This window comes from Filicampus tigris, chromosome 4 (assembly GCF_054856515.1).
Source record: "Filicampus tigris isolate MCC_2025a chromosome 4, RoL_Ftig_1.0, whole genome shotgun sequence".
In the NCBI taxonomy this organism is placed as follows: domain Eukaryota; kingdom Metazoa; phylum Chordata; class Actinopteri; order Syngnathiformes; family Syngnathidae; genus Filicampus; species Filicampus tigris.
The window spans coordinates 6,721,995-6,747,580 of record NC_141220.1 but is presented as its reverse complement, the minus strand read 5'-3'; the positions used below and the strand labels follow the sequence as shown (position 1 = coordinate 6,747,580).

General features: G+C 41.4%; 1 protein-coding gene across 1 annotated transcript in view; it reads right to left on the bottom strand.

Annotated features, from left to right (window-relative positions):
• hydin (HYDIN axonemal central pair apparatus protein) overlaps positions 1 to 25,586 on the bottom strand; it is an 89,855-nt gene that overhangs the window by 1,811 nt on the left and 62,458 nt on the right. The window contains exons 62-89 of the mRNA XM_086029144.1: positions 24,869 to 25,073; positions 23,454 to 23,686; positions 23,205 to 23,353; positions 22,933 to 23,119; positions 22,660 to 22,768; positions 22,178 to 22,417; positions 21,599 to 21,744; positions 20,471 to 20,677; positions 20,224 to 20,378; positions 19,948 to 20,042; positions 15,904 to 16,102; positions 11,970 to 12,170; positions 11,721 to 11,847; positions 11,107 to 11,272; positions 6,060 to 6,207; positions 5,747 to 5,954; positions 5,425 to 5,649; positions 4,967 to 5,136; positions 4,668 to 4,866; positions 4,374 to 4,529; positions 4,126 to 4,296; positions 3,641 to 3,750; positions 3,248 to 3,470; positions 2,868 to 3,077; positions 2,317 to 2,480; positions 2,067 to 2,217; positions 1,764 to 1,994; positions 1,461 to 1,685 (exon numbers count right to left, since the gene is read on the bottom strand). Of these exons, the coding sequence (XP_085885270.1) occupies positions 1,461 to 1,685; positions 1,764 to 1,994; positions 2,067 to 2,217; positions 2,317 to 2,480; positions 2,868 to 3,077; positions 3,248 to 3,470; positions 3,641 to 3,750; positions 4,126 to 4,296; positions 4,374 to 4,529; positions 4,668 to 4,866; positions 4,967 to 5,136; positions 5,425 to 5,649; positions 5,747 to 5,954; positions 6,060 to 6,207; positions 11,107 to 11,272; positions 11,721 to 11,847; positions 11,970 to 12,170; positions 15,904 to 16,102; positions 19,948 to 20,042; positions 20,224 to 20,378; positions 20,471 to 20,677; positions 21,599 to 21,744; positions 22,178 to 22,417; positions 22,660 to 22,768; positions 22,933 to 23,119; positions 23,205 to 23,353; positions 23,454 to 23,686; positions 24,869 to 25,073 (5,010 nt within the window). The remainder of the gene's footprint in view (positions 1 to 1,460; positions 1,686 to 1,763; positions 1,995 to 2,066; positions 2,218 to 2,316; positions 2,481 to 2,867; positions 3,078 to 3,247; positions 3,471 to 3,640; positions 3,751 to 4,125; positions 4,297 to 4,373; positions 4,530 to 4,667; positions 4,867 to 4,966; positions 5,137 to 5,424; positions 5,650 to 5,746; positions 5,955 to 6,059; positions 6,208 to 11,106; positions 11,273 to 11,720; positions 11,848 to 11,969; positions 12,171 to 15,903; positions 16,103 to 19,947; positions 20,043 to 20,223; positions 20,379 to 20,470; positions 20,678 to 21,598; positions 21,745 to 22,177; positions 22,418 to 22,659; positions 22,769 to 22,932; positions 23,120 to 23,204; positions 23,354 to 23,453; positions 23,687 to 24,868; positions 25,074 to 25,586) is intronic.

The following is a 25,586-nucleotide window of genomic DNA, read 5'->3' as shown; positions in this document are numbered from 1 at the left end:
CAGCTTGTGCTAATATTTGCAAAACTCAACGGAGTTCTGCTTATCTTTTGCCTTTGATGTGATAGTGTATCAGACAACGCAGTCCGTCTGTCGCCTGAAAGGGGCAGATCTTCACCCACTCAAGCAGAAAAAAGCACATTTTTATGGGGGCATTTACTGTAGAAATAAGATGAATTGTGACACCACAATTTTCTAAATTCAGAATGGCTTGCTAAAAGTCATTTTCAGAAATAGGCAGCAGAAATGGGAAATAAAGTACAAATCTTTACTGTACTTGAGTCGTTTTTTCCAATACTTTGTCATGTCATGTCATCTTCCAAGCTGCTTATCCTGTACAGGGTCGCGAGGAGGTGCTGGAGCCTATCCCGGCTGACAACGGGTGAAAGGCAGACACTACACCCCGAACTTGTCGCCAGCCAGTCGCAGGGCACACACACAGACACCGTGCGGGAACCGATCCTACGCTGCCCGCATACAACTCAGGTGTGTACCACTACAACATCAGTGACCCCTCCAGTAATTTGTAATTCACTTATGTATACTTATTCATTAGAATACTTTATACTTTTATCCGTTACATTTTATCATCTGTATCTGTACTTTTTACTCAATATATTTTCAAAACAGGGTCGTTACTTTTCTTTTATATGATGCCTGACGATTAAAAAATAAATTACACCAATGTCCGTGGCTCCGCCAATCATATAAAGGGTTACACCCTGTCCCGGACATCCCAGCATGTGATTAGCTCTATCTCAAGCTCTGACATCACCCAAGAAGACGCTACCCACTACAGAAGATCATTTAATTGGAAGGTGAGAAGAAGGCAAATGATCGATGACTTGGAGTGTGTCGAAGTTGAAACAGTCAACAACATGGGCTTGACTCAGAACGAGCCATCACCACAGAGTCAGCAGATGGCTGCAGCCGAGCCATGGCCTTATCTGAGTAAACAAAAGCTAAATGATTACCCTTTCGTTAGCTGAGCCCTGGTTAATGACATTAGTTTAATTCTGTTTCAATGAAACAGCAGCTCATTAATAAAAACGTGATTTCAAGAGGTGGGTCTTCCTGCATTAAGAGATGACCTTTCAAATTGAATAGCCTTCAAATTGTATGACATGAGGAGGGAACATCCCGTAAAAGTACTTTTACTCATGAAGTCAATTTCAGAGCCTGTGCTTTTTTACTTTTACTTGAGTAAGTATTTCAATAAGTAATTTTTCCAAAGTCATTTTTTTATACAAGTAATTGTACTCTTACTCAAGCACACAATGGCAGTACTTTTCCCATCCCTGATCGGCAGTTAACAAAAGTCTTGGTTGTTTAGTATCATATTGATAGGTGAGCAGTCACTCGGGAGGGACACAACTATTTGCATACAAACAATTAAAATGTCACCCTTCTATAACATGTAGGACTACCCTTTAAATGTCATCACCAGACTGTTTTTTTCCTACCTTGCAAGCGTATTCTGTTTTGAAGTGGGAGAAGTTGAGGAACTTCACAGCAACACTGTGGCTGGTCCCCAGAGAAGCGCTGAATTGAATAGTCTTCTCTGGTGGTTGAGGCAGAGCTCGGAGAAGAAGACCATAGTGGAAGTAGCCAAGGTCACTACAAAACAGAGACAGCCGCGCGGTCGCCTCGCCGACACGGAGGGGCTGGTAGTCGAAGGTCAGAGCACTCTAATGAGATATAAACATATAAAAAGTGTTTGCGGGTTAAAACCAAAGCATGTGGGTATGTCCTGTGTAGCATTTTACCTTTGACATTCCTGGAACAGTGTGCAGACTGGGAGCACTGATGTCAGGGCATTTACAGTCAACTGTGAGGCAGATAGGCGTGCTCAGGGGGTTCTCCACATCGATGGTGGCTGAAGTCTTCTCCCGTACATTTGACACCAGTTCTATTACAGACAAGTCTACCGGACTGGTAACCTTGAAGTTAATGATGTAGAACAAGTACTCCCCCGATTCCTCATTCAGAAATGTCACCTAGGGAGAGAGGATGGTGAGACTCACAAAAATTGTGAAATCAAGAACTCAAATGTTTGTTTGTGTTCAAACCTTAGCATTGTACTGGCCCTCTCTGAATGTGTAAAAATGAATCTTGTAGTCCTTCTTAGACAGAGCTGGAACATCAATGTACTCACGACCCTTCAGAGAGACCGTAGTATCCGGATTTTCAGGGCTCAGAAACTCTATTATGACAAGGAACCTGCCCACAAATACACAGGTGTGACTCAACTGTGCACGTTTGAGTCTACAGAAATAGGGACTGTATTTATTATTTTCAAATACACGCTACATGTTTTACCGTTTCTGCTTTGAGAGCCAGTTGGTCACGGGGAGTATCTGTGTGTGATGGGTCTTGGCAGGCAGTTCATTTACAATTGTGCTCTCTGCTTTGGGAGGTTCAGCAGTTCCTTGTAGCGAGTACAGCATGCCAGCTCCATTGGGGAATGAGAAAAATACTGACCCCTAAAGATAAAGCAGAAATAGACAGCTCACATTAGAGATTGCAATATGAAATTGTAGGTTAATCATTTTCTGGCCATACTAAATGTTAGGGTTTTACATCATTTGAACAAGATGACTCAAAAAAGGTATCTCCTTCATAGCTTAGGCAACTGTCATCAGCATCAATAAATGAATGGCTGTGAATGTGGTATAAAAACATATTTATGTCAGGCTGAAAAAACTTTTTTTTATATGTTAAAAAACGTCCATGGATAATTAGATAGAACATTACATATTGACAATTAGACAGCGGGAAAATACGTTTTAAGATATATTTTAAAACCTGAAAAGGTGTTTCGTTATAACGCAAACGTTTTGCAATACAACACAATGGTATTGCTCCTTTACCAAGTGTTTCTTTCCATCAACAGTCATGGTTAGCGGTCTGTAGGTGACCACGTATGAGTTGCTTTGAAGAGGCTCAAGAACCACAGACGGTGCAGCTCTCCAGTGCTTGCCACTGATGACAGGTCGTATGCTGCAACGCTGGTTTGTAGGGTTGACCACAGACAGTGTCTGGATGTGTGAGCCACGCACCGGGCAGGAAAAATTGACCACCTGGAAGTAAATTAAAGAAGAGCATCACAATTTAGAACAGAACAAGGAAAAAAAGCAGTAACAAACTATACTCATTGGTTTACAACGGTGGTTGTCTTAAAGTTGATAAATAAAGTTGAGTTGAGAAAATTATTTGTGTGCAATAATAATATTGTACAAATTAACCAAACCTCTTTGTTGGAGGCAGTTGCAATGCAGGAGCCAGTCACAGTGAGAGTGATGAGTGTAGAGGAGCCTTCAATGCAGCAAGTTAGGTTTTCATATCTTGAGTCATTATTCAAGCGAACGGGGGCAAATGTAAATTCTAAAGGAACCTCCGTTCCTGGCTGGATGGAACCTTTACTTGGATTGATGGACAACTCTGGAGGAAAGTCTTCAGTTTTCCACTGAAACCTTTGTATTTGTTTAAAGAGCAGAAAGGGGTGGGGTAAAAGCAGACTATTTGAACAAAAGAATGACACTTGCTTCCATTGCATTTGTAAAAGACATTAATAGTCCAGAGAAATCTCTTCTCATTCGGTCTTTGCTATTTTACAAATGAGAAGTTCAGAAGTCATGCTTACCGGGCACAAAGTTCCCCTGTGTTGATCATGACAACTTTCTTTTTGCCCTGGCAATGCTGGACAACTGCTCCAAATCCCAGGTGGTCCTGTTCTAGACGCACCTCTACACCCTAAAAGTATGAAACAGAACCCCATTATCCTACCTAACAATAGGCGACGAAACATAACACGGCCGTCTCTTGAATTAGTATTTTGATTGATTTTGTTTTCAATGTATTATATTGTATAAAACTATAATAATCCCACATTGGAAATAAAAGGACAAAACCAGTTCACACACATGCACACATTGACTCTAAAGACGTGTCAATTTTCAAGAGAGATTTCGGAGTGTAGAGGCGGTGAGTGAAGGCATCCTCAGTCGAGTTTTGGGTTAACTGGCTCACTCACACACAACAAATAAGCAAGCATTTCAGAAGGGTGTTCGGCATCAAAGGTTACAGGGTTAGCCTTGCTTATAGACAAGGTACTAATTTGAACCATACCTGGCAGCAGCCCTGGATGGTCAGCAGGGGATGCAAATAGCTGTCAATCTCAGCCTTCAGCTCAGCAGTAAAGGGAGAAATACGCTGCTGGGGTGTGAACAAAATCTCGACATTACATGAACCTTGAAGACATCTGAGGTACATCTCAGCTTCTGGACTGAATGACAAATCCTGGGAGTGAAGAAACAGAGAAGAGGTCATGTCTAACTACAGTATGTGTTGACCACTTCTAATTCATGCATCCTTACCTTGCTTTCAAGATGTGGCTTTTTTGTGTCAAGCTGCAAGGTGAAGGAAACGTCCAAAATACTTCGGTTGACTAACTGCACTCGTTTTACAACTTTCTGACCCGGTGTCAGATTTCCAAGTTTCACCTTCTGGTGCTTGGGAGCCAATACTCCCAACTAGAACAAGATGATTAAAAACACGTGCTTGATTATCCCATTTTGGAGAAACGTGAAGATTTCTAAGGTGTGGGGAGGTTAAGATTGGGAAAATGGATAGCAGATCTTGTTTCTGAGTGTAGTAAACAAGGTGTTCACCTTCAGTTCAAGGCCTTGTCCCCAAATGGCCACCTGTTCTTTGATGCAGCTGTTTATTAAAAAGATGACGTTTTCATAGTAACGTCGTGGCTCACGAGGATAAAAGGTGATAGGAACATCCACCACTGCACCAGGGGACAAAACATCTGGCTTGAAGCCAATTTCAAGGAACGAGCACTTTCTCGATTGACACTTGACACTGAGGAACACAATGGCACGTACAGTATTAATAACTACATTTTGTTATGCAATTCAAATGTTGACTTCACAAGGCAAGGATACGTGCTGGAACAACTAACCTGATGTCCCTGTTGCCTTTATTTTTCAACACAAGAATGTGGGATGCTGGCACCATGCCAGGACAATACACAAAGTTCTTGCCGAAGTTGTACTTTTTGAAAGAAAATTCAAGTTCGGGTGACACGCCACTGCCTTCTATAGCGATGGTAAACAGTGGGCCTTTATTTACCTAAAGAAACAGAAGCAGCCAGCAAGAGGAATTAACATAAAGGGTTCAAAACTCACATGAATCGGGTGGGTGTTGATAAGGAAGGTTTATGATTCCTGATGTCTAGGGCATTCGCCATTTACATTTTTTCCCCCTTTTCTTTATTGGTCATTTTCAAAGTCTCAATCTTAGCCTTGTGAAGAAAGAATGAGTGAATTCACAAGTATGTTGTGCTCTCCCCCAACATTCCCAACTGCCCACAAACAGGACTAACCAATTCTCGTCTTTTTTGGGGGCATAGCATGTTACCTTGATAATCAGTTTGATATCTGTTAGGGTGCAACTGCTCCGAGGAGAAAAGAAGATTGCCGACTGCAGCTTCTCCCCAATAGCTATTGTGGAATGCTTTGGTTTTGTCACGAGGTGTTGAAGCAGCTCACTTGGCCCTTCCAGTTCAAAGTTCACATCCATGTTGTGTCTCCCTGTGGTGTTGGTCACCAGGATATTAAAGGTAGCTTGCTCTGAAATGCCCACCTATAGCATACATATGTAGTCAGATGATGTACAACTCACTTTAGTGATTTTCAGTGTCGTGGTTCCAACGTCATATGTGTGAGAAAGGAATTCTTACCTTTCCAAAGTCTAAAGTGTCTAAAATGTCAGGACTCAGCTCTCTGAGGCCCCCGTCTGGATTCTCCACTTGAACAGAAGCAGTCATTGTAAAACAATGTGCCTTACAAGTGAGGATGAGAAGCTTTGACTTTCTCTTCACCCTCAGGGTTATTCTGAAGCCCACATAGCCTTGTCGGCAAGGACTGAAGGAGACTGACAAGGACAACCTGCATCATATGTCTCAGGTCAAACCTCAGCATGTTAAAGGTATTTCTTTATCATAAAATCCACTCCCTTCTGTTACATTAACTGGATGCTTAAACGTCATTCACCTGTCTTTGGCCGGCACTGTACCAGACATTGGCTGCAAAATGAGTTTGGACTCTTGGTCTTCACAGAGTAACGATGGCGGCAAAACTGTGAAGTGAAAGGGCTCCTTCTCTCTATTCACGAGATTCACTGTTTGTGACACTTTATTACCTAAAGGAAACGTAAAAAAAAATACTTTATGCATTTGAAGTGGTTCAACAATATTTTTTACATTTTAGTCGCTGTTTCGTGATAACTATCCTACAAAATACGAAGAGTGATCCTTGTGCAATTGACACTGACATTTGACTTGATTCAATCTTGACACATAATAAACAACAAACAATAAAAATCAAGGCACTCAAATGAGGAAAAAGATTAAAGAGACGGTGGGGCCGGGATGGCCATGTTTTCACTAACAGGTTCATTATATATATTTTTTGATCAGAAAAATGAAAAGAGTTGACATTTTCTATTTTATCCATTCATTTTGGAGAAATTAGGAACTAAGTAACCCAATGAATAACGGCTCTTGTTAATTAGGCCAATGACCGTTCTATCCTTGTTCAGCCGGAGTCACAGGAGGAACCGATTCCAAACCCTCCATTGGAAATCATTGTACTTTCTTTGCTTATAACGTCCAAAAACGGCGATCAATTGGCACCAAAATTTATGTGGACATCCCTACTAATGTCCACTTCAACATATCAAAAGGATTAACCTCTCCGTGGCTGATTTATATGAGAATGAGGAAATGTGGAAGTGAGCAGAGCTACATAGATTTTTGCTGGGACGAGCACACACTGCTTCTTTGCTGATCACGGTTAGGACGGGCGAGGCATTAAACACCAGTCAGGATATTTACAGAGCCTGAAGTGAGAATGAGGAGCCATGCACATTTATTTGGATGAGGAATGGCCCCAGTTTTTCGACCTACAATACGCCGTCCAATTTAGAACGTAACAGCCGAAAAGGTACGTTCCAATGCGGCCACACTCGGCTGTGCAGTCAGCCTCGCTGGAACGTTTTGTTCGCTGAACATTGGCGCTTGTTCGATGAGGGCTTACCTCACTCTCACGCTGCTTCACTCAGGCAGAAGGTGGCGGCTGCAAACAGTGTCGGACACCGCACGCGACTGCTTGGGAGGCAACGCCGCGACATGAAGACGCAGGCTCATGTTCACCTCCACACGCTGGGCCGACAGTAAGGAGCTAATGTTGTTGTGCTAACGCCTTTTGTTTTAACGGCCTGAAGCTAGTTGTTGCTATTAGCTGTACTGTTATCCTATTGTTAGCTGGGGAGGGGAGGGGAGGGAAGTGGGGGGGGGGTAAAGATCCATGCTTGCCTGATTGCTTGCCCACTGCCATTTGCCGTCTGCCTCCCGAGTTTAGCGTTGCTAAATGTCCGAAATATAACCAGTCGGGGTTCGTGTGTGCATTTCTGCTCTTGTCCGCTTCAGCCTGTGTAAGTGGAGAAGCGATCGCCACGGTATTTTTGATTTTGTGGAGGTGATCATGATGACATCACATTTTATGTCAATAAATCCAAACCGTTGTGCAGAACACTTTTATACTTTCACAGGTTGAAGTGGACAAGTGCAGTAGAGCATTTGCATTTTGGTGGCGATCGGTCGCCATTTTAGACAATAGAACTGACAAAGCGACGTCAAAATGGGGTGGGGCAATTTGTCGTAAATCGAATCACAAAAAAATACCTTGAATCACGAGTCTTTTGGGGGGCCACTTTATTACTGATGTAATTTTTACATGCAAACCTATTGTGTAAGTGCCAATGTTAAGCTCACCCAAGTGTGGCTTTAACAGAGTAAGGCCTGATGTACTTAAGTTTTGCAGATGCAAAAACAGGCACAAACTTGATCGCTCATGCAAACTGTTGTTGAGGCAGATCTACTAACTGGGCAGAACCAGGATTGCATCTGAGGGCAAAATTCACACACTTCATTTGGCACATTCTGGGAGGATTAGAAGGAAACAATAATAATTTGGCACACACAATGTGAATACGGTGGGCGATTTTAACACTGTGCCTGAAAGGCAGGTGCAAACCGACACTGCTGTGATTAATTGGTGTTTACTGCGAGGAGTCACATGCACAGTGAAAGGTGACAGGGAAAATGGATCTGTTACACTCATTCAACATTTTTTGTAAAATCAAACATCACATTTTTTAAACACCAGAAACAACAATTATTGAGACATCCCATAATGCAATTTTGGAGCTTCTGAATGAGATAAACCAGGGGCCGGCAACCCGCGGCTCTTTCCTTATGTTGCGGCTCTGCGTGGCTTGGGAAAATAAATGATAAGTGTCCAATGGAAGTGCATGTTATTTTTCTCAAAAACATGCATCATGTCTTCTTAAGTCAAAGTTTTTGGCCACTTTCATATGTGGACGCTTACTTGGAGCCTGTCACAAGCCTCTCCTAGAGCAGTTTATCATTCCGAAAACTTAAACGAGATTTTATACAGGATGGCCCCTCCATCCACTGCCACACACTCTGGATGAGTTAAATGAAACAAAACATGGCTTTCATGTAGTTGTTGGTTTTCCCCAAATGATCGAAGCAACAGATATATTTTATGTGCATGGAAATTAGAGCTGCCACCCCATTAGAATATTCTTGCATTTAGCTGAACTACAAATTGGCCTTTTTGACTGCTGCTTCTTCTCTTTCCCCTACCCCCTCCTCTGGCTTAGATGACGATGAATGAATTGGATGTCGCTGTACGGATTCTGCACAGACTGATCTGGACAAGATCTGAGGTGGCCTGCCTCCTCGGACGTGCTGAAATGGAAACGCATTGGCCAAACGGGCCATGTTTTGAGGAGGCCCAACTTCTCCAAAGGCGTCTTCCTGCAGCGTTTCATCCCATTAACCAATTAAGCCTGAAGCCCCTCGTGAGACATCTCTCTAAAACCTACGGTCATCTTTGGAGTCACCCTTGAAAACCTTACATTTTTGCCACCTACAAAATAATTACTATCTCAGCCCCTGTAGCGAGATAGAAACATAATTCCCCCAAAAATTGAGGCTTGGACATGTGGCTTTCACACTGGCCCGAGTTTTAATCTTTACTGTTTCAATCGAAGATGCACGTGAAGCACTATTTTTAATTTTAAAAAATCGAGTGGTAATTAACATGCCGTATTCTCTTACAAAGACGTTGAAATAGTCATTGTCTACGAACATATATCTTAACCATACGTCACATTTGGATGGTTTCACGGCTTTAAAGTCTGCGAGCACGTTGTCTATATCACTGTTGTTGTTGCTCCCACGATCGACTGTGCCTCCATTACTCCTCAAACAAATTCTGGATATCCTTCGACAACTCATGAAAATGTCACATGTATATTCTGATGCATTTCATTGGCTAAGAGACCGAGGATTGGATTAAAAAAAGAAAATGACGTATGACTTTAAATGGAGAAAACACGCAACAGCACTCCCACTTTAGTGGTAGAAACGCAGTTATGCTCTCCCGTCCTTAATGGGTTAAATGGAGTCACACTATTCTCCCTAGTATTGTGTGGCACCATATTGTGTTTCTGTTGTCCATTCTGCATCCATTGCAGCCTGATCATCCAAGGTGGATTCCCCCATCTGCGGTCCCTCCTTAAGGTTTCTTATTTTTCCCCAGAGAAAAAATCTTATGCTACATTTACATTCATTTCTAGCCTCGTCTTTCCCAAACGTAGTGTGCATTGTTAAAAAAAAATATATAGAGTGGTGCATTTCTTCTGTGATCATGCTCAAAACTCAAAACACTCATATCTCAAATCATATTTTCCCATTGAAATGAATGGAACTGCCATTAATCCTCTCTACCCAGCCCACAAAAAAAAAAAAACAACAACAAACATTGTGTTTTCAATAAGGAAACTAGCACTCAACATACAGTATAATAATATCATTAATTAAACAGAATGTAAAGAATTAAACAGTTTGTGCATCATGATTAATTCATTCTAGTTTTTTTCTGGCAAGTGCAACCTGGCCACCGGGCAAGATTATCATACAAGAATGCAGACAAACGAAGAAGAGTGTCACCCGCTCAAGGTGCGCACCTCTGAGTCTCTCCATAAATGCTTGTGTACGTGTGGTGTGCAACACAAAGTAGACATCGAAGTGTGACTTTTTTTAACTTCACACACATGAAATTGTCTTAATTTGATAGGTAACTTTGACTGGAAGTGATATTGAACAACTTGAAGGCTCTTTTCTGAGATTTGTTCAATACCATACAGCACTCACATCTCAATTTTTTGCAGATTAAGTGAAAGAAAAAAAATAGGCCTGTCACCCACACGTATCTCGGAAAACCTGTAAATCGGGTCCTTTGTATCTCAAGGCACCAAAGTGTTCAAGGTTTTATCAAGGCCTTCTAAAGAAGGATGAAACAATGGATGCTGGGTGGCTTTTAAGCATGTTTGTGGCCATGACATACTTCAATTAAGCTACCTGCTGTGTACTCTTAGACTTTGCTCGCTTTGTCAGAGAGCAGTAGAATCCGATTTGTCCTATCCCGCCAGGTCTGTAAAACCGTCACACGCCAGAACGCACCATAATTTTAACATGATGAAACAGCTATCATACACCCTCTAGCCTGCCATGAGATCCATGTCACAATATGTCATAAGACAAAACATGCATCCGCGGTAAAAGATGACAAAATAGGACCATGAGATGCTGCAAAAATACATGCTTCCTGTCCTATGGCCTGTCACATTTGTCCATCCCATCCCCTGTTTTTTTCACTGTCCATCCTGTTTTGTCCACAGTGGCCTGAAATATGATTGTCATGGCCACAGGAAACATAATTTAAGCATAGCTTTATGAGAATATACACAAACTGTCCACCAACTGTGCACGCAAACGGTTAGCGAGAGCAAGGAATGTATTGCCCCTTATTCGGAATCTTAGTAAATCAGGCACCAAGTGTCTACAATGGCATGTCATTTGATACACCGCAGGAAGAAACGGTAAAACAAATTCAGATACTAGACTTGAATGTGTGATGTCACTGGGTGCCCATGGATGTGACATACCGATAAGTTGTTCGCCAAAGTCGATGTGAGGTTTTTCAAAGAAGATAAGAGGTTCTCTCATGGAGCCCACACAAAGGAAGGGCATAGACAGAGACAGCGTCTCAATCACAAAGCTCCAGAATGACTCCACATCCTTCACCTGCTCAGCTACATATTTAAAGCACATCTATTTAAAAACAAAAACAGATTATGTTGAAGGTGAGGTACATCTTGATTCTTCAAGAGAGACTAACAGAGACACGGGGAGATTGTGGGAGGGAGATATTTCCTGTTAAATGGTGACACAAAAAAGGAGATTAATAACACACAATAATCTATAACACGGCTGATCTGATAAACAGGGTGGAGCAAGTAAGCCGCCAATCGGAATAGATCACGTCACATGTAAACAGGTGACCATAGGTCTTCATTCAGAATGATTTAAATTCGAATGGCAAAAAAAGTCTCCATAACCCATCTTAAAAAAAATATACACAAAATCATTGGGGAAAAACACGGTTAGAACAGTATCAACAGATTAAATATGCTGCTGTCACTGGGAACACAACTACTGTACATCAATAATGCTACACTAGCAAGCTTTTTAGTTTTATGGTCATAGCTCTGCTCCTTACCTCTGACTTCTCTCCAGGCAGAATGCTGCCATATGGGGTGAGGCAGCTAAATGGACTGTTACCAGTGTCTTCACACTTCCATTGGAATGAATATGGTTTAGTGGTTGGGTTCAACACAGAAAAAGATCTACACAAAGAATAGACAGCACACTACTCATTAGTTCAATTCATCTTTAGGTTTTCTAGGTGACAACTAAAGTCATAGTCATGAACTAAATGTCTAATATTAATATATAGTATTTCCTTAACCTTTTTGCTGGAGTAAAGAGGCCAAGAGTTTTACATTCTATCACTCTGATGTTTGGTTCCAAATAAGTCCTGAACTCAGGATTGCGTCGGCTCCCGCTGATGTAGTCAGAGTCTTCAAGGTCAAAGTGGCAATGGGGCAATATGCTGCGCCCACAAAACGAGATAGATGGCCCCTGAGCCCCAGCACGTAAATTAGGGATACTGGAAAAATATGTGCATAAACAGGGAGAAACCATCAGGCAATCATGTTGATATACCAGTGAAAACAATGATTTAGTTTTATTGCAGGCTCTAATTACAAAAACAAACAATATGGGGTATTACCAAAGGAAAAACATCAACATCTCCCACAAGCCTTTGCCATCTGTAACAAGTAATAAGTAATAAGTAAAAGGTTGGCTCCATTTGCAAAATTACTGCTGAGAGCTGCAGTTGAAAAACATACTGTAAACACCTCGTTATGGCAGTGTTGTCATAGTTACCTTGAAAAAGTAACTGATTTACTTTACTGATGACTTGATTTTAAAAGTAACTCAGTTACGTTACTATTCACTTGATTTTAAAAGTAACTATTATATTTTTCAGACTTTAAGTAACACGTTTCTTCCTAGTTTTGCTGGTCCTGCAATTTATACTCAGGTGTGACTTGTAGGCCTATATATTAAAATATGAGCTTGTACTGGCACCCAAAATCCCTGTTGCCTAACCGTGTTGACTTTCTTCTGGTGGTTGGCAAATAATTTGGTGCATTAGCACCGGTGGCCAGATGATGGTGGTAATGCACCAAACATATTTGCCAACAGCCAAAAGAAAGTAGAAGGGTAAATGGAAGAAGAAGAATTAGAAGTAGAAGAAGAAGAAAAAAGAAGAAAAAGAAGCAGAAGAGGAAAAAGAAGTAGTAATAGTTATTGCAACTAATGTTTGGCGTATCGCTAGTTTTAGCTTACGGCCACAACAAGTATTTACGGCACCAAAAGCCGCAACAACCAAACAGGAATTGCCACAATACGATATGAGGACTCTAGTTAAGGCAAGCCACTCCAAACGAAAAAGCAGAGGTGGCCATTCCATCCCAGGGATGGACCGACTGCCCATTTTGTGGACCGGCGGACGGAAGTTGAGAATTTTCCTTTAAAAAGGATGGACGAAGCATGGACTTAAGTGGGTTTTTCGTCCCCCTCTATTCCTCCCTAACCGGGTCAAGTACCGACTGAAGATGTTGTGTTGGGTTCTTTTAAAAAGCAAGAGCACTGCATGTTGTCTCCTGCGGAGCCGCCTTCATTAATTGCCTGCACTACGCTTTTCATGTGCCCAATAGTCACATTGCACATGCATTTTCTGCCCTCTAGTGATTTGTAATACCATGGATAATGCCACAGGAGTCAAGGACGCCATTTCACTGACTGACAGAAACACGCCCAGCTTGTCTTGTGAGAGTAATCCGGGATAGTAATTTTGTTTTGTTAACTAACTTTTAACATTTAGTACATTATCCCTTTTTTGCATGCAAATTATCTCCTTGTGTGGGACATCTTTAGGCCGTAAAAATCTCACCCAGCGTAAACATTTAAACGACCCGGAAGTGGAAGTCTTTGTTTCCTCTTAAAATAACCTTGCGTTATTTTGCAATAATTCTTTTATAAAAAACTGAAAACGTCTTTCGTTAAAACTACGTTACAGCGTTATTGCAAACGTTTTGCAATAAAACGCAATAGTATTGCATTTTTTTCTCTGTCTGAAATATTCTCCTGATGTCCCCTGGCTTGCTCCATTCAGCATCATCATCTTCATCACATAATGACGGTCTTGTGTTGCAGATAAATGCTAGCTTGGTTAAACAATTGTAAACAATTCAATCCACTCACAATATTCCCAGCCGCTAAATGGATCTGCACAGGGAATTTGCCAGCTAATGATCTTAAAATAATATGAGTGAACTGAGTTTTATTTTTATTTTTTTGGTGGGCAGCGGGGGTCGGATCGACAGAATGTAAAGAGGGAAGTGCTTTAAAAGGACGAGTAAGGACGGGGTCGGAGGATGATATTTTTATGAATCAGGATGGAGGGACGAGGACGGAAGGGTACCAAGGTTGCGGACGGAGGACAGACAAGCAAAAAAGGCTAAATTGTGCAGCTCTGCTAAAAAGAAAAACATTTCTGCAGAAAGAAGCGGAAGTTTCGTCTAACTGGAACCTGTTTGTTGCCATCAACAGGTTTGGAAAGTCAATGACACCCTCACACCACTCTCAGAGTATTTGAGTTCGGAGAGGTTGAGCGCGCTCCCCTCCCATACATTTTTTAGGGCACTCTGAATAAGTGAACGACACAATTGAATTTATGCTTTCTTGGGTTTTCCAACGGTCAGAATGTAGTAGTGCACACTCAGAGCTATTTCTGAATGCACCCATGATGATAGAAACAGGGATTTTGAGTGCGAGTCTGCGTTCTACTGTTCTGGGCCATGGTGTTTTTCTACAATAAATGTCGCCAAAAACGCTACATTCACACTGCGTGGTGCGCGTGATGGCCAATTCAGGTTTTTTTAATTATTTTTTTTAATTAAATCCGATTTTATGTACTCGTTCACATGACAAAAACAAATGTGACTTCCCACAATCTGTGACTGTAGTTCCCCTTTCATATGAGTTATATAATGTGAATGAACACTGTAATTGAAACATATGTGATCAATTTTCAAGATTTGTTAAATGTTTCTCACTGTTGCACCCACAAAATAGTTGGACTGCACTACACTTACTGGTGATGAGTAAATCTCTGTAAGATTTATGTTACCTGCTTTCCAACATCATTAAATGTTAAGGCCTCTTCACATCAATCTGACGTCGGCCGTCGGAAAGTCGGTATACGCCGTCCGTTTGGTGTAGCGCGCAACGTCGTAAAGTGGGAGCCATTGTTAGGGCGTTTGGGGGGCGTGTTCAGCTGATTTAACATGTAGAATCGGGTCGAGCTGTCGGGACAAATGATCACTGTGATTGGATGTCAGCTTGCAAATCAGAGCACTGGACAACAACGGGAAGTGACGAAAGCGGACAAACAGTCAAAATTGAAGTTATTCCTCAGGAACTAAATCAACTTCACTAATTTTTCACATCTCCTCTATGGGCATAATGAAAGGCTGGGCAGAAGAGCGCGAAGACATATTAATCACTCAAATTCAAGAAGACCACGGTAATTTGACATCACTGTCAAGAGGCCCACAGGTGTCAAACGCCCTCCTTTCAAATACATTGAAAAATAGTTTACTGGCTTCGGATTTCAAACCTAGTCATCCATCAATTTGTTGTGTATATGTGATAATATAAGGCGATCAAACATTTATATGGGGTCACAGTCGTAACGGCCCTCCAAGGGACACCATAACTATGATGTGGCACGTGACAAAATTGAGTTTGACACTCCTGGGCTATGCAGTGACTATCGCCGCAGATGCCATGGAGGGGTATTACTTCTCACGTACGCGCAGAAGGGTTAGGGTTAGTTGGTGTCTCCGTTGGCTTTAGCAGTGTGTGCTTCAGTCATTTTCGGGTCCGACGTGCCGACTTCTAGGCTGATGCGATTGTTAGCCACGACAGCCAACGTCGGATTGGTATGTAGAGGCCTTTATGCTATAACATTGTGATCTTCCTAAGTAACTGTAGTCAGATTACATCACTGGGAGATGTAGCGTGTTACATGTGTTGTTACTGTAAAAAGTGGATAACTATAAAAAGCTGTTACGTGTTACCAGCATCACTGATTTCAGTAAGTCACAAACCCCAACTAAAGGTAATATGTTAAAGCTGGACACATAATGCAATGAGCTGCAATACTTCCCATTCATTTGCATGCATTCAGTACAAAGGTTAATTATGACTTGATTAGTGCAGCTTTTAACGTATGCACAGGTTTTACACAATTTTCAGAATTAAAGTACCTGCAGAGCAATCTCCCCTGGAACTGGCCTGCCTCCAAAGGTGAAAAGCAGATGCAGAAATTTTGTAACGCACCGGGCAAAATAATCCCAATACTTGGCTCCACAGTAAACCAATTCATATTGGGGATCAGAAGAGATCTCTCACTGGTCAGACTGCTGGCAGGCTGTTCTTCAGTCAAGGCCCTTGATGACATGCCACCTGAACATGTATGAGGGTATCACGTTAGCAGCATTTAGATGCACAAGACAAGTCACAACATGAGATCACTTGCGCAGAAAAATAAAATGATATTTGATACAGAAGCACATCTTGAGTCTTTGCTTCCTGCTTGCGTAGTGTGTAGACGCTTGCTGTTCAGCTCCTGCTTTGCTTGCATTCTTTTTGCTGATAACTGCTTTGTTTTTTTTCCTCTCTCTGGACTTCTCCTGGATACTTTTTATATCTGTGTGGCTGTATTATTTTTCCGCTTTTTAATACAGCTGGCGGGGACATTTTTTCAACATTTTTCATTGCCTCCTCACGATAACGTCAGCACGGCCTGCTAATTAGCACAAGACATCTAGTAGCAACGAGGCCAGAAGCAAGATGCCTCCCGTCTCCACAGAAGACTACCACAAACTCCTTCAGAAGATGGCAGTGCTGGGGGCAAAAATGCATCGCCTCGAAGTATTTGTGGAGGTGAATGGAAAGTCAGGCAATGATACCACGCTCCCAGTGTCTCCAAACAGTGGACACGAGCATGCTAACAGACAGCTAGCTCCATCCACCAGCCCTCCCTGCAATTTGCACGGAGCAAAGCCAAAAATGAGGAGTTTTCGCCCAACAGCCAGATCTGACCCCGAACAAATTGTTCTCATCCAAGAGATCGCATCAACACCAAGAAATCAGTCTTGGACTTTGGCACCTGCAAGAAAAAGGAAACCATCTTACAGACAAGGAAAACAAAACACGGGCATCGAACTGAGAAACAGGTTTGCCCTACTGTCATCTGACCAGCAAGCGTTCGGTGGATCAGAGCACCAATGAAAGGTATGAAAGTGGACCCTCTCACCATGAGAGATCAGCTACTGGGCCACAAACACTGATAATAGGCGACAAAGCCTTATTTGGCGTCAAACAACTATGCAGCAGAAACCACACAAAGGTTCTGTGTTTTGCTGATGACATGGTTTCTGATATTTCTGAAAAGGTTGAGAAGATTACTTGCTGAGCATTCGACTGTCAGATCGATCATAATTCACACAGGAGCATTTGATGTGTTGAAAAAACAATAAGAGATACTGAAGCAAATATTTGTTGACCTTCTACAAAAAATGCAATCTCTGAACGCAGAGGTATTTTTAAGCGAACCCCTGCCTACAGTCCGTCAAGGGGATGAGCGTTTCAGCTGGATAATGTCCTTTTCAAGATGGCTGAGAAGCATCTGTGCTTTTCATTCTGTGAATTTTATTGACAATTTTTCAATTTTTTGGGACCGTTACCATCTTTTCCCACGCGATGTGATTTATCATAATAAGCAGGGGATCAAATTACTGACTGCCAACATTGTCCAAAGTGTGCGTCACAGGGTGCCACGTTCTCACAACAAAGGCCGTGTTTACCCGCAACAACAGATAAGACGAGAATCTGCCTCGACTCTGAAGGACCATCAAGCACACATTGAAACCCAATCCAACCACACCTCTCCCTCCAGAACAGATTGATTTTTCCTCATCAGCCCACACTTCTGGGCCATATCCACCACTGGATTCAACCAAACTTTGGAGCCGTTTTCACACTGCCAAACACCACCACTGGATTCACCCCTGGGCAGTACATCGCCCCCGAACAACAACGACTCAGCCCTGCTGACATTAAACCCATTGTCTATGAACGACTCCCTCCCAGATTTCACCGACAAGATGAACAAGCTCCTCAATATTGGAATTCAACTGACACCACTTCCATCACCCATGTTAACACCTCATACTCCTGATCACCATTCGCCCATACCAACTCCAAGACTCACCAAACAGCTATCTACTAAACGGCTGACTCCACCAAGACTCAGCAAACCGCCACCTACCTGTCGATCTACCTCCTTGCTCATGATAAAACTTCACTTCAGTCTGGTCTGAAATGCTCTGGGTCCAGACTGCATATCCGCTACAAACAATGCTTGTCTCCAGAATAAGTCAGGACCCAATGAAACTAGCAAAGCTTGTGGTATAGCTGTGATTACAAGTGACAGAAAGTCAGCTAAAGAACTGAGAAGAAATAAGTCTAGATCTACTTACCTAGTTAGGATATCTTGTCAACCTCTGAGCAAGCCAGTGTCTCCCATTATCACTGCAAGATTAGCTCTATTTAATATTAGATCACTAGTTAACAAAGCACTATTAATTAATGACATCATTATATCTTATGATATTGACTTAATTCTCCTCAGCGAAACATGGCTAACAGAAGGTTGCCAAAACACTATTATGAATGAGGCAACACCAATAAATTTGAGTTTCCTGAACAAATGTCGCAGTGGCAAAAAAGGCGGCGGAGTTGCCGCCATTTTTGAATCATCATTTCAGTGTAAAGAAATTGTATTGGGTGATTTTAATTGATTTGAATATCTCAGTTTTAGTGAAAGGTGATCCAAAGATTATTGTTGTAATCATTTATAGACCTCCAAGACAAAAAGGCAAGTTTATGGAGGAATTTGAAGAAATGCTGTCAGTAATCTGTACTGACTATGGCTACCTGGTCACAGCTGGTGACTTTAACATTCATGTTGACAACAATTTGGATAAAAATACCAAAGAACGTTATACTATATTTGATACCTTTGGTCTCTCACAACATAAAAAGTCCAACACATACTCAAGGTCACATTCTTGATCTCATTATCTCGAAAGGTGTTGACATCTCATCAGCTGATGTTAAAGATCTGACTCTTTCAGATCATTTGTGTGTTCTTTTAAGTACAAATAATCCCAAAAGTTCGTCCAACCATTGTGTCTACTAAGAAAAGAAACAAACGAGGACACAGGCGCTATGTTTATGAAAATTATGGCTGCCTCAACATCTGTGAATGCAGACACTGTTGATGAACCTCTGGATAAATTTACCTGGAAAATCTCAAATGTCCTGGATGCTGTGGCTCCTCTCAAAACTAAGATCATTTCATGGCGACCTAAAACACCTTGGAGGTGCATTATTGTATATGTTACCTTTGGGTCAAGTGCTTCAGAACACCAATGTTGCCTATCACAGTTATGCAGATGACACACAGCTATATTGACACACAATTTTAATATTTTTTAAAATCCTTTTATATACTGTATTTTACAAATCCACTTTTCGTTCTTTACTTTTAAATGTTTTTAAAATGTTCTGCTAATGTGCTTAAATGTTGTAGTTTTGTTGGTTGCTTTTGTTTTCTCTACTGTGCTTTTGAAATGTTGTTAACTGTTGTGTTTGTAAATGCTTGTAGGTGTCGTTTTTGCTTGTGTGAAGCACATTGAGTTGCCTTGTGTATGAAATGTGCTATATAAATAAAACTGCCTTGCCTTGAAGTTTGGCTTTGAAAAGGTAATAATGCCTGGTTACATTTGACACGGTCTTAAGGCCTTTACACACTGCACTTGTATTTTTGGTGTTTGCCGCAGGACAGCACGCAAGGACAATAGCGCCCTGCAAGCTTGCCCACATTAAGAAGTGCTTTCGTAGGACCCAACCAGGAAGTTACGAGGAGGCTTTACCTACTGGTTGGTCTACTACTGTCAGCATTCTGAAGTCACTCTGCCAGCCCTTCTCCTATTGGAATGGAGCCTTCTGACGTACCCACAATGGTGCTCTCGAATTAAACTTTTTTTCTGTTTAAGGGCACGGCCCATGCCTACCTTGCACATGCAAATATGGCGTTACGTATTTGAGCACTCGTAGCACATACACTATGAATGGGTTAGTCGACAGGGCGCTACGCATTGCTAAGTGCAGTATGAAAAAGCTGGTCGGTGTAGCTGTATAAGATGCAGCTATTCTTAATTAATCAACATCAAGTTATTTACCTTCTTGGTTTTGGCTGACTGGACAGCTGCTTGAATCTATCAAGACTTGCCAGGAAAATTCCAGTTTCACAGGACCATCATTAATTATCTGCACTCTGCACATAAAACAAAGGCACAGAAATCGGAAAGTAATTTAGTAAGCAATTTACAGTATTACTATAGAAGCTGATCCATTCAGAAGCAAAATCAGTATGGGGGTGTTGTGTCATTGTCAATAAGCATTAATGTTTATTATTTAAACTTGAAATGGCTGGGGGGAGTAGCAGCACAACTTACTGCTGAGTGCTGCTTTGGTAAGCCAAGGTGTCTTTGAATCGGATATTTGCTGTGTTGCAGCTGAACTTCACAAAGTCACAAACTGCACTGACACGTAAATGCAAATCCCAGTCTGAGCCTTTGACCACCGAACAGCCTGGCTCAGAATGTTGTTTCTGTACATAAACAAATATACAGTTCTGTACATAAATACAAACCTTTCCGCTGTTAACAAATGTAATGGGATTATGCATGTCAACGTGCATACCTTATTCTTTCCAGTTTGCTGCGGCTGTGTCCATGAAGCCTGCATTGACTTCTTTTGGTCATCCCAGTCAGGAACCTGATCCAATGGCTGCTGGAATGTCACCTGACAAATCTTGCATGTAATTAGCTGTTTTGTTAGTGTCACTCGTGCTTTGGCGCAGAAGATGACTGTCACTTCCTTAGAACAGCCTGCATGGAGGTGTCCAACCTTTAGGCATGAAATGCAATAGAAACACATACAGTACGGTAGCGATAGCAGAACACAGTCAAATTACCAACACAGCTATTCCAAAAGAGATCAGTCAAGGTTCCAATAATCATGATGTTGAAAATCAAACTACAGTCTGTAGCCTGGTGTAACAGAGTTACTTTGGTGCCTGAGTGATTCCACTTGTCTAAACGTAACTCTCTTTCATGCGATGAATATAAATAGCTGAGTGTACCGCAATTGCCACCAGTTAATTTGTGTCACAGTCGAGGTTAGTTGGGTAGTGCTGTGCACAAGCTAGTAGCCAATTAACCACAAATGCTAACTTAATTTATTTCCTGGTGTGCCATTAAGACCTTCTGGGGCTGACCAGCGCACGGCGTGGGTTTGTGCAGTAAACGAGTAGACCAATCAGTCGAGCAACCATCACGTCTCCTGTCACTAATTTCAACACAACGCAGAGAGAGCAAGAGATTTGTGCTCCATCACCAACAAAAATGGTTACACTGGCTTGTACAAAACATTAACTAAAAATCTTTCTGGCAGATGTAAATTGTTAACTGAGAAACAAACAAACCTACGAATAGGCTTTAGTTACTCTCGTAAATTGTAGTGCATTTTAAACCAATTTTATGATAAACACTTATCACATACTGTACTGTATATAATAATAATCTAGTTTCGGGTTAATTACTCGCCCAAAGTCAGATGGAATAGGCCCTAGCTAAACCTTGACCCAAGTTCAAAATAAGTGGTATAGAAAATCCATAATTAAAGCCGCTGCTATTTCTGAACCAGTTTCAGTTCAAAACTGAAGTTCCAAAAAAAAAAAAAAAAAAAGTAGAAAAAAAAAAGTAAAACAACAGCAACAATAAATGTATTATTTTAGCCTTTGAGAGGACACTTCTCCACAGTGTTTACCTGTGGTGAAAATGTGAGATTGGAGTCTTCAGAAGGCCACTCAAACCTCACCACCTGGTTACTGCTGCTGTGATTTATCAAAGTGAAAGTCTCTCTGACTGGACAAGCTACATGGCAGTGACCAAAACTGAGCAACTCAGAATAATCTGTGGAGACACAAAGTATCCTGTTTATTTAAAATGGAAATATTTTAATGGAAATACCCAAATAACTTCTCCATGGGAGAGAGTTTGTATGTCTATAACTTAGCTGCTAGGCTGTCCAGCCGCCGTACTACACTGTGTGAAACACTAATCCAAAAGGTAAAAAGAGATACACTGAGACATGTTGGATGCACAGATTAGTGTTAGCTAACAACGTTAGCCTCTGAGAAGTTCACATAGCCTACTTGATTCTTCTGTGAGGTTCTTCAAAACTAATATTCAAACGACTCAACACAACTAGGAGCTACTGTACATGTAAACCTAAAGCAAGTTACTACAATTTCAAACATTTTTGCAATTATTTACGGTACATTGTACTAATTGCTCTCCACCCCCCCCCCCCTTCTTCACTTCTTACAATAGTTTTAACTCTTACCTTCCTCATCATAGTTTGGATTCATTTCCCGCGGTGGCTTTCTGATGTTGTCAAGACTGACAAGTTGCTGGTAAGCCTCTCCAGTCACTTGTATGGTAGTATTGCTGTAAAGGCTGTCCTTTACTTGCACTGCAATCTTGTCAATCACCCTCAGAGGTTTGTCAGAGGAGAAAGTGACCTCGAATTCAACTCTCTCATTAATATCAAGTTTCAGGCTCGCTCTGTGGACTAGCCGAGGTGCTGTTGAGGAGAACAACTGAATGAAGACTGTTGCGAGCATCGTAGAGATGCCTTTGTATAGTGAATAAAAGGATAAACAAGAAGTGAAGGTCATCAATTTGATGCAGACTGTGACATTTTGCTTTGATTGATTGATAGATTGAATGCAGCTCACAGTAATAATTAAACTTCAAACTAAAGCTTTGACATTCAGAGACAAATTATCATTTACAGGAGAGTTTTGTTTTTTTGTCTTTTTTTACCAGAGTCAAGTGTGTCCTCAAATTGAGAGAAGTGGATAGTGTCACATTTGTTTTCAGGAGCAGTTCTGAGTGTCAACACACTGTGTTTGTCAGTCATATCAATCTGGACCTTTACAACACAAACATGAGGATTGTAAACAAATTTTCCTTTGTCTCATAAATTATAAAAATAACCCATTAGTTGAATACAGAAAGTCAATATAGAATTTGTTGACGTACAGTATACTGCATTGACAATCACATGAAGCAATACCAGATGGTGTATTCACTCACCTGAGCTGGCACATTGCCATCATTTAACAGCACCAAGGGTAGGATATTAGTACGTCCTACCAATGTCCGTCTGAACAGCAAGGCCAGACTTGATTTACTGGCCGGACGTATCACAGACACAACTGGCATACAGCCTTCACCAATTAAGTCAAATTCCAGGACCTTGCTCTTTAGGTTTGTTGTTATTCTTCAACAAAAAGATAATCAGTATGAAAGTGCCTCTTAGAAATTATTCAAAGGATTGAAAAACATCATAGCATCCTGAAGCATACCTGCTGCTTTTATCAAACGTGGCCTCAAACACAGCATTGTAGAGATGCATTGTATGGGGTGTGAAGCTCAAAGAAGTGAATGCGTGGGATTGGCCGGGAACGAACAGTGTTGGAGAAGACAATTCAAAGACATCCACATTTCCGGACATCTGTTTATATATATATATATATATATAAAAAGAAGAGTGGTCATTTTATGCATTCTTCAATTAGGATATATTATTCCATGCAGAGTTGACAGATCTTTACCTTAATGCCAACATATCTGATTCCCAGGTTCAGCGTGTAAGGCACCTTGCTGTTGTTGGTGAGTTTTAAGCGAGCCTGAGAAGTTCGCCCCACGAGAACTTTGTTGAAAATGAGCTTATTCTCATCTAGGATAAACACTTGTTCAGCACTGAAAAATTGTTCGGATGATATCTGACTGATGCTTTGACATAAATGGAGCTCCTCAAAGATAGAGGCCATGTCCAACACAATTCCTGTATGACAAAAAAAAATTGTCAATTAATGGAGAGAAAATAAAAAAGGGGACATAACACACCTCATCAATGCACAACCTGCTTGAGCCTCTACTGTATACGGCATTCACAGTACAGGTACTAAAGTTTATTCGTTATTTGCCCCAAAAGTCGTCCAATATGCAGATCAACCAGCTTCAGCAGATTTCAGATCACTAAAGGCCCTATCCCACTGAGCGAACATTTCCGAACGTGCGTGTTCACGTCAGCGTTTGTTCAAGGTTGCAAATGTTTGCCAAATCGTCCTCAGACGTTCGGGAGATGCTCGCCTGAACTTTGAATTTGTTCACAATTTCCTTGCGACAAATCACTAAAACTGTTGGCGAACTGTTGGTGCACGTTTTGCGAACATTTGGGACATTCACTCGCAAGTGGTCGCCGCTCAGTGGGAAAGGGTCTTAAGCATATACAGGATTAAATCCACCGCTGAAGGGTAATTGATAGCAAAGAGGAAACATAGAATGATAACCTTAAACCTGACATGGAACTTAATGTGGGCAGCCTAAGGAATGTCTGTGCAATAATCATGCTAACTACTTAAATATATTCTGTTCAGGCCCAATAGTTGAAATAAGGCATTTTGATTAATATTGTGTTTGTGGAATATGAGAAATTCATCCGTTTTTAGGCATATCAGTCGGGGACCATTTTCTCACTTCTGTCGACTGAAAATGACATCACAATTGCTCAGGGCTTAGAAAACGACCAATCATGGGTCAGCTCCAGAAAAGAGATGAGCTCTGACTGGGCGTTATCTGAGCCCTGAGCAACTTTGATCTCATTTTCAGTTGACAGAAGTGATATAAAGGCCGCCCCCTGAGATGGCTAAAAACGGTTCTTGCTTTGCTGCTTAACTCATATTCGACAAACATGATCATGACAAATGGGAGCAAAAATAAATGTGTTGCATTTATATATTTGTTCAGTGTATGTCGGTGACAGCCTTTTTTTTTCTTTTTTTTTTAGCCTAGAACCAATTCATTCACTTTACATAGGCAGACAAATGAAAAAGGTAGTTCTTTGCGCAGGAATGTGCAATATTTTGATCCTTCCGTTAGGATCTGATGTGAAGCCACAAAAGACCTCTTTAGTTTTGCAGTCTAAAATTTAAAGAGGCAAGAGTGATTTAAAAGCAGTTCCCACCTGGCCTACAAATTTCTGCTATCAGTTTGTATGGTATGCCTTCAGGTTGGTCTGAGGGGTCACGGCCACTAATGTCGATAAGCAAATTCTGGCTCCAGCTTCCAAGCTGTTCAGCTATACATTCAACTGTCACTGCCTGCCGGGTCCTTGGCTGCATTGTTCCTGTGCAAGGGAACACTGCAAATACCCCCGTGCTGAGTCGATTCTGGAGTGCGGAAAGAGGAAAGTAAAGGTTAATATTTTGAATATGGGCAATATTATCATTACTATTATCATCTTTACTATCCATCCATCTATTATATAAACCGCTTCCTCACAAGGGTCGCAGGCATCTACTTTTAAAATCATCCCACTGGACGTGGTACAGCTGTGGAGGGGCTTGCAGTTCCTTATAGACATACTTGACACACTTGAACCTCCTGCATGGACTCATCAGTTCCTCCTTCCACCATGTCAAAGACTGTGCACCTCTCACGCACCGATTTGAAAGGGAATGAGATGAGACACTTCTATTGGCAGCAAATAAAGTTAGCTATGGTCATGCCTAAAATGGCGCAAAATGCCAGTTTTAAAATATGCCAAGCTGTATGCATCTGTGAAAATAGTATACCAAAACAAAGACTAGCCCTCACCTGCACAAATTTATATGGCGCCTCCAGCCAGACTTGCACTGGTCCCAAAAATAGAGCCCTATGTCTGTGGGTTCTGATAACCGAGG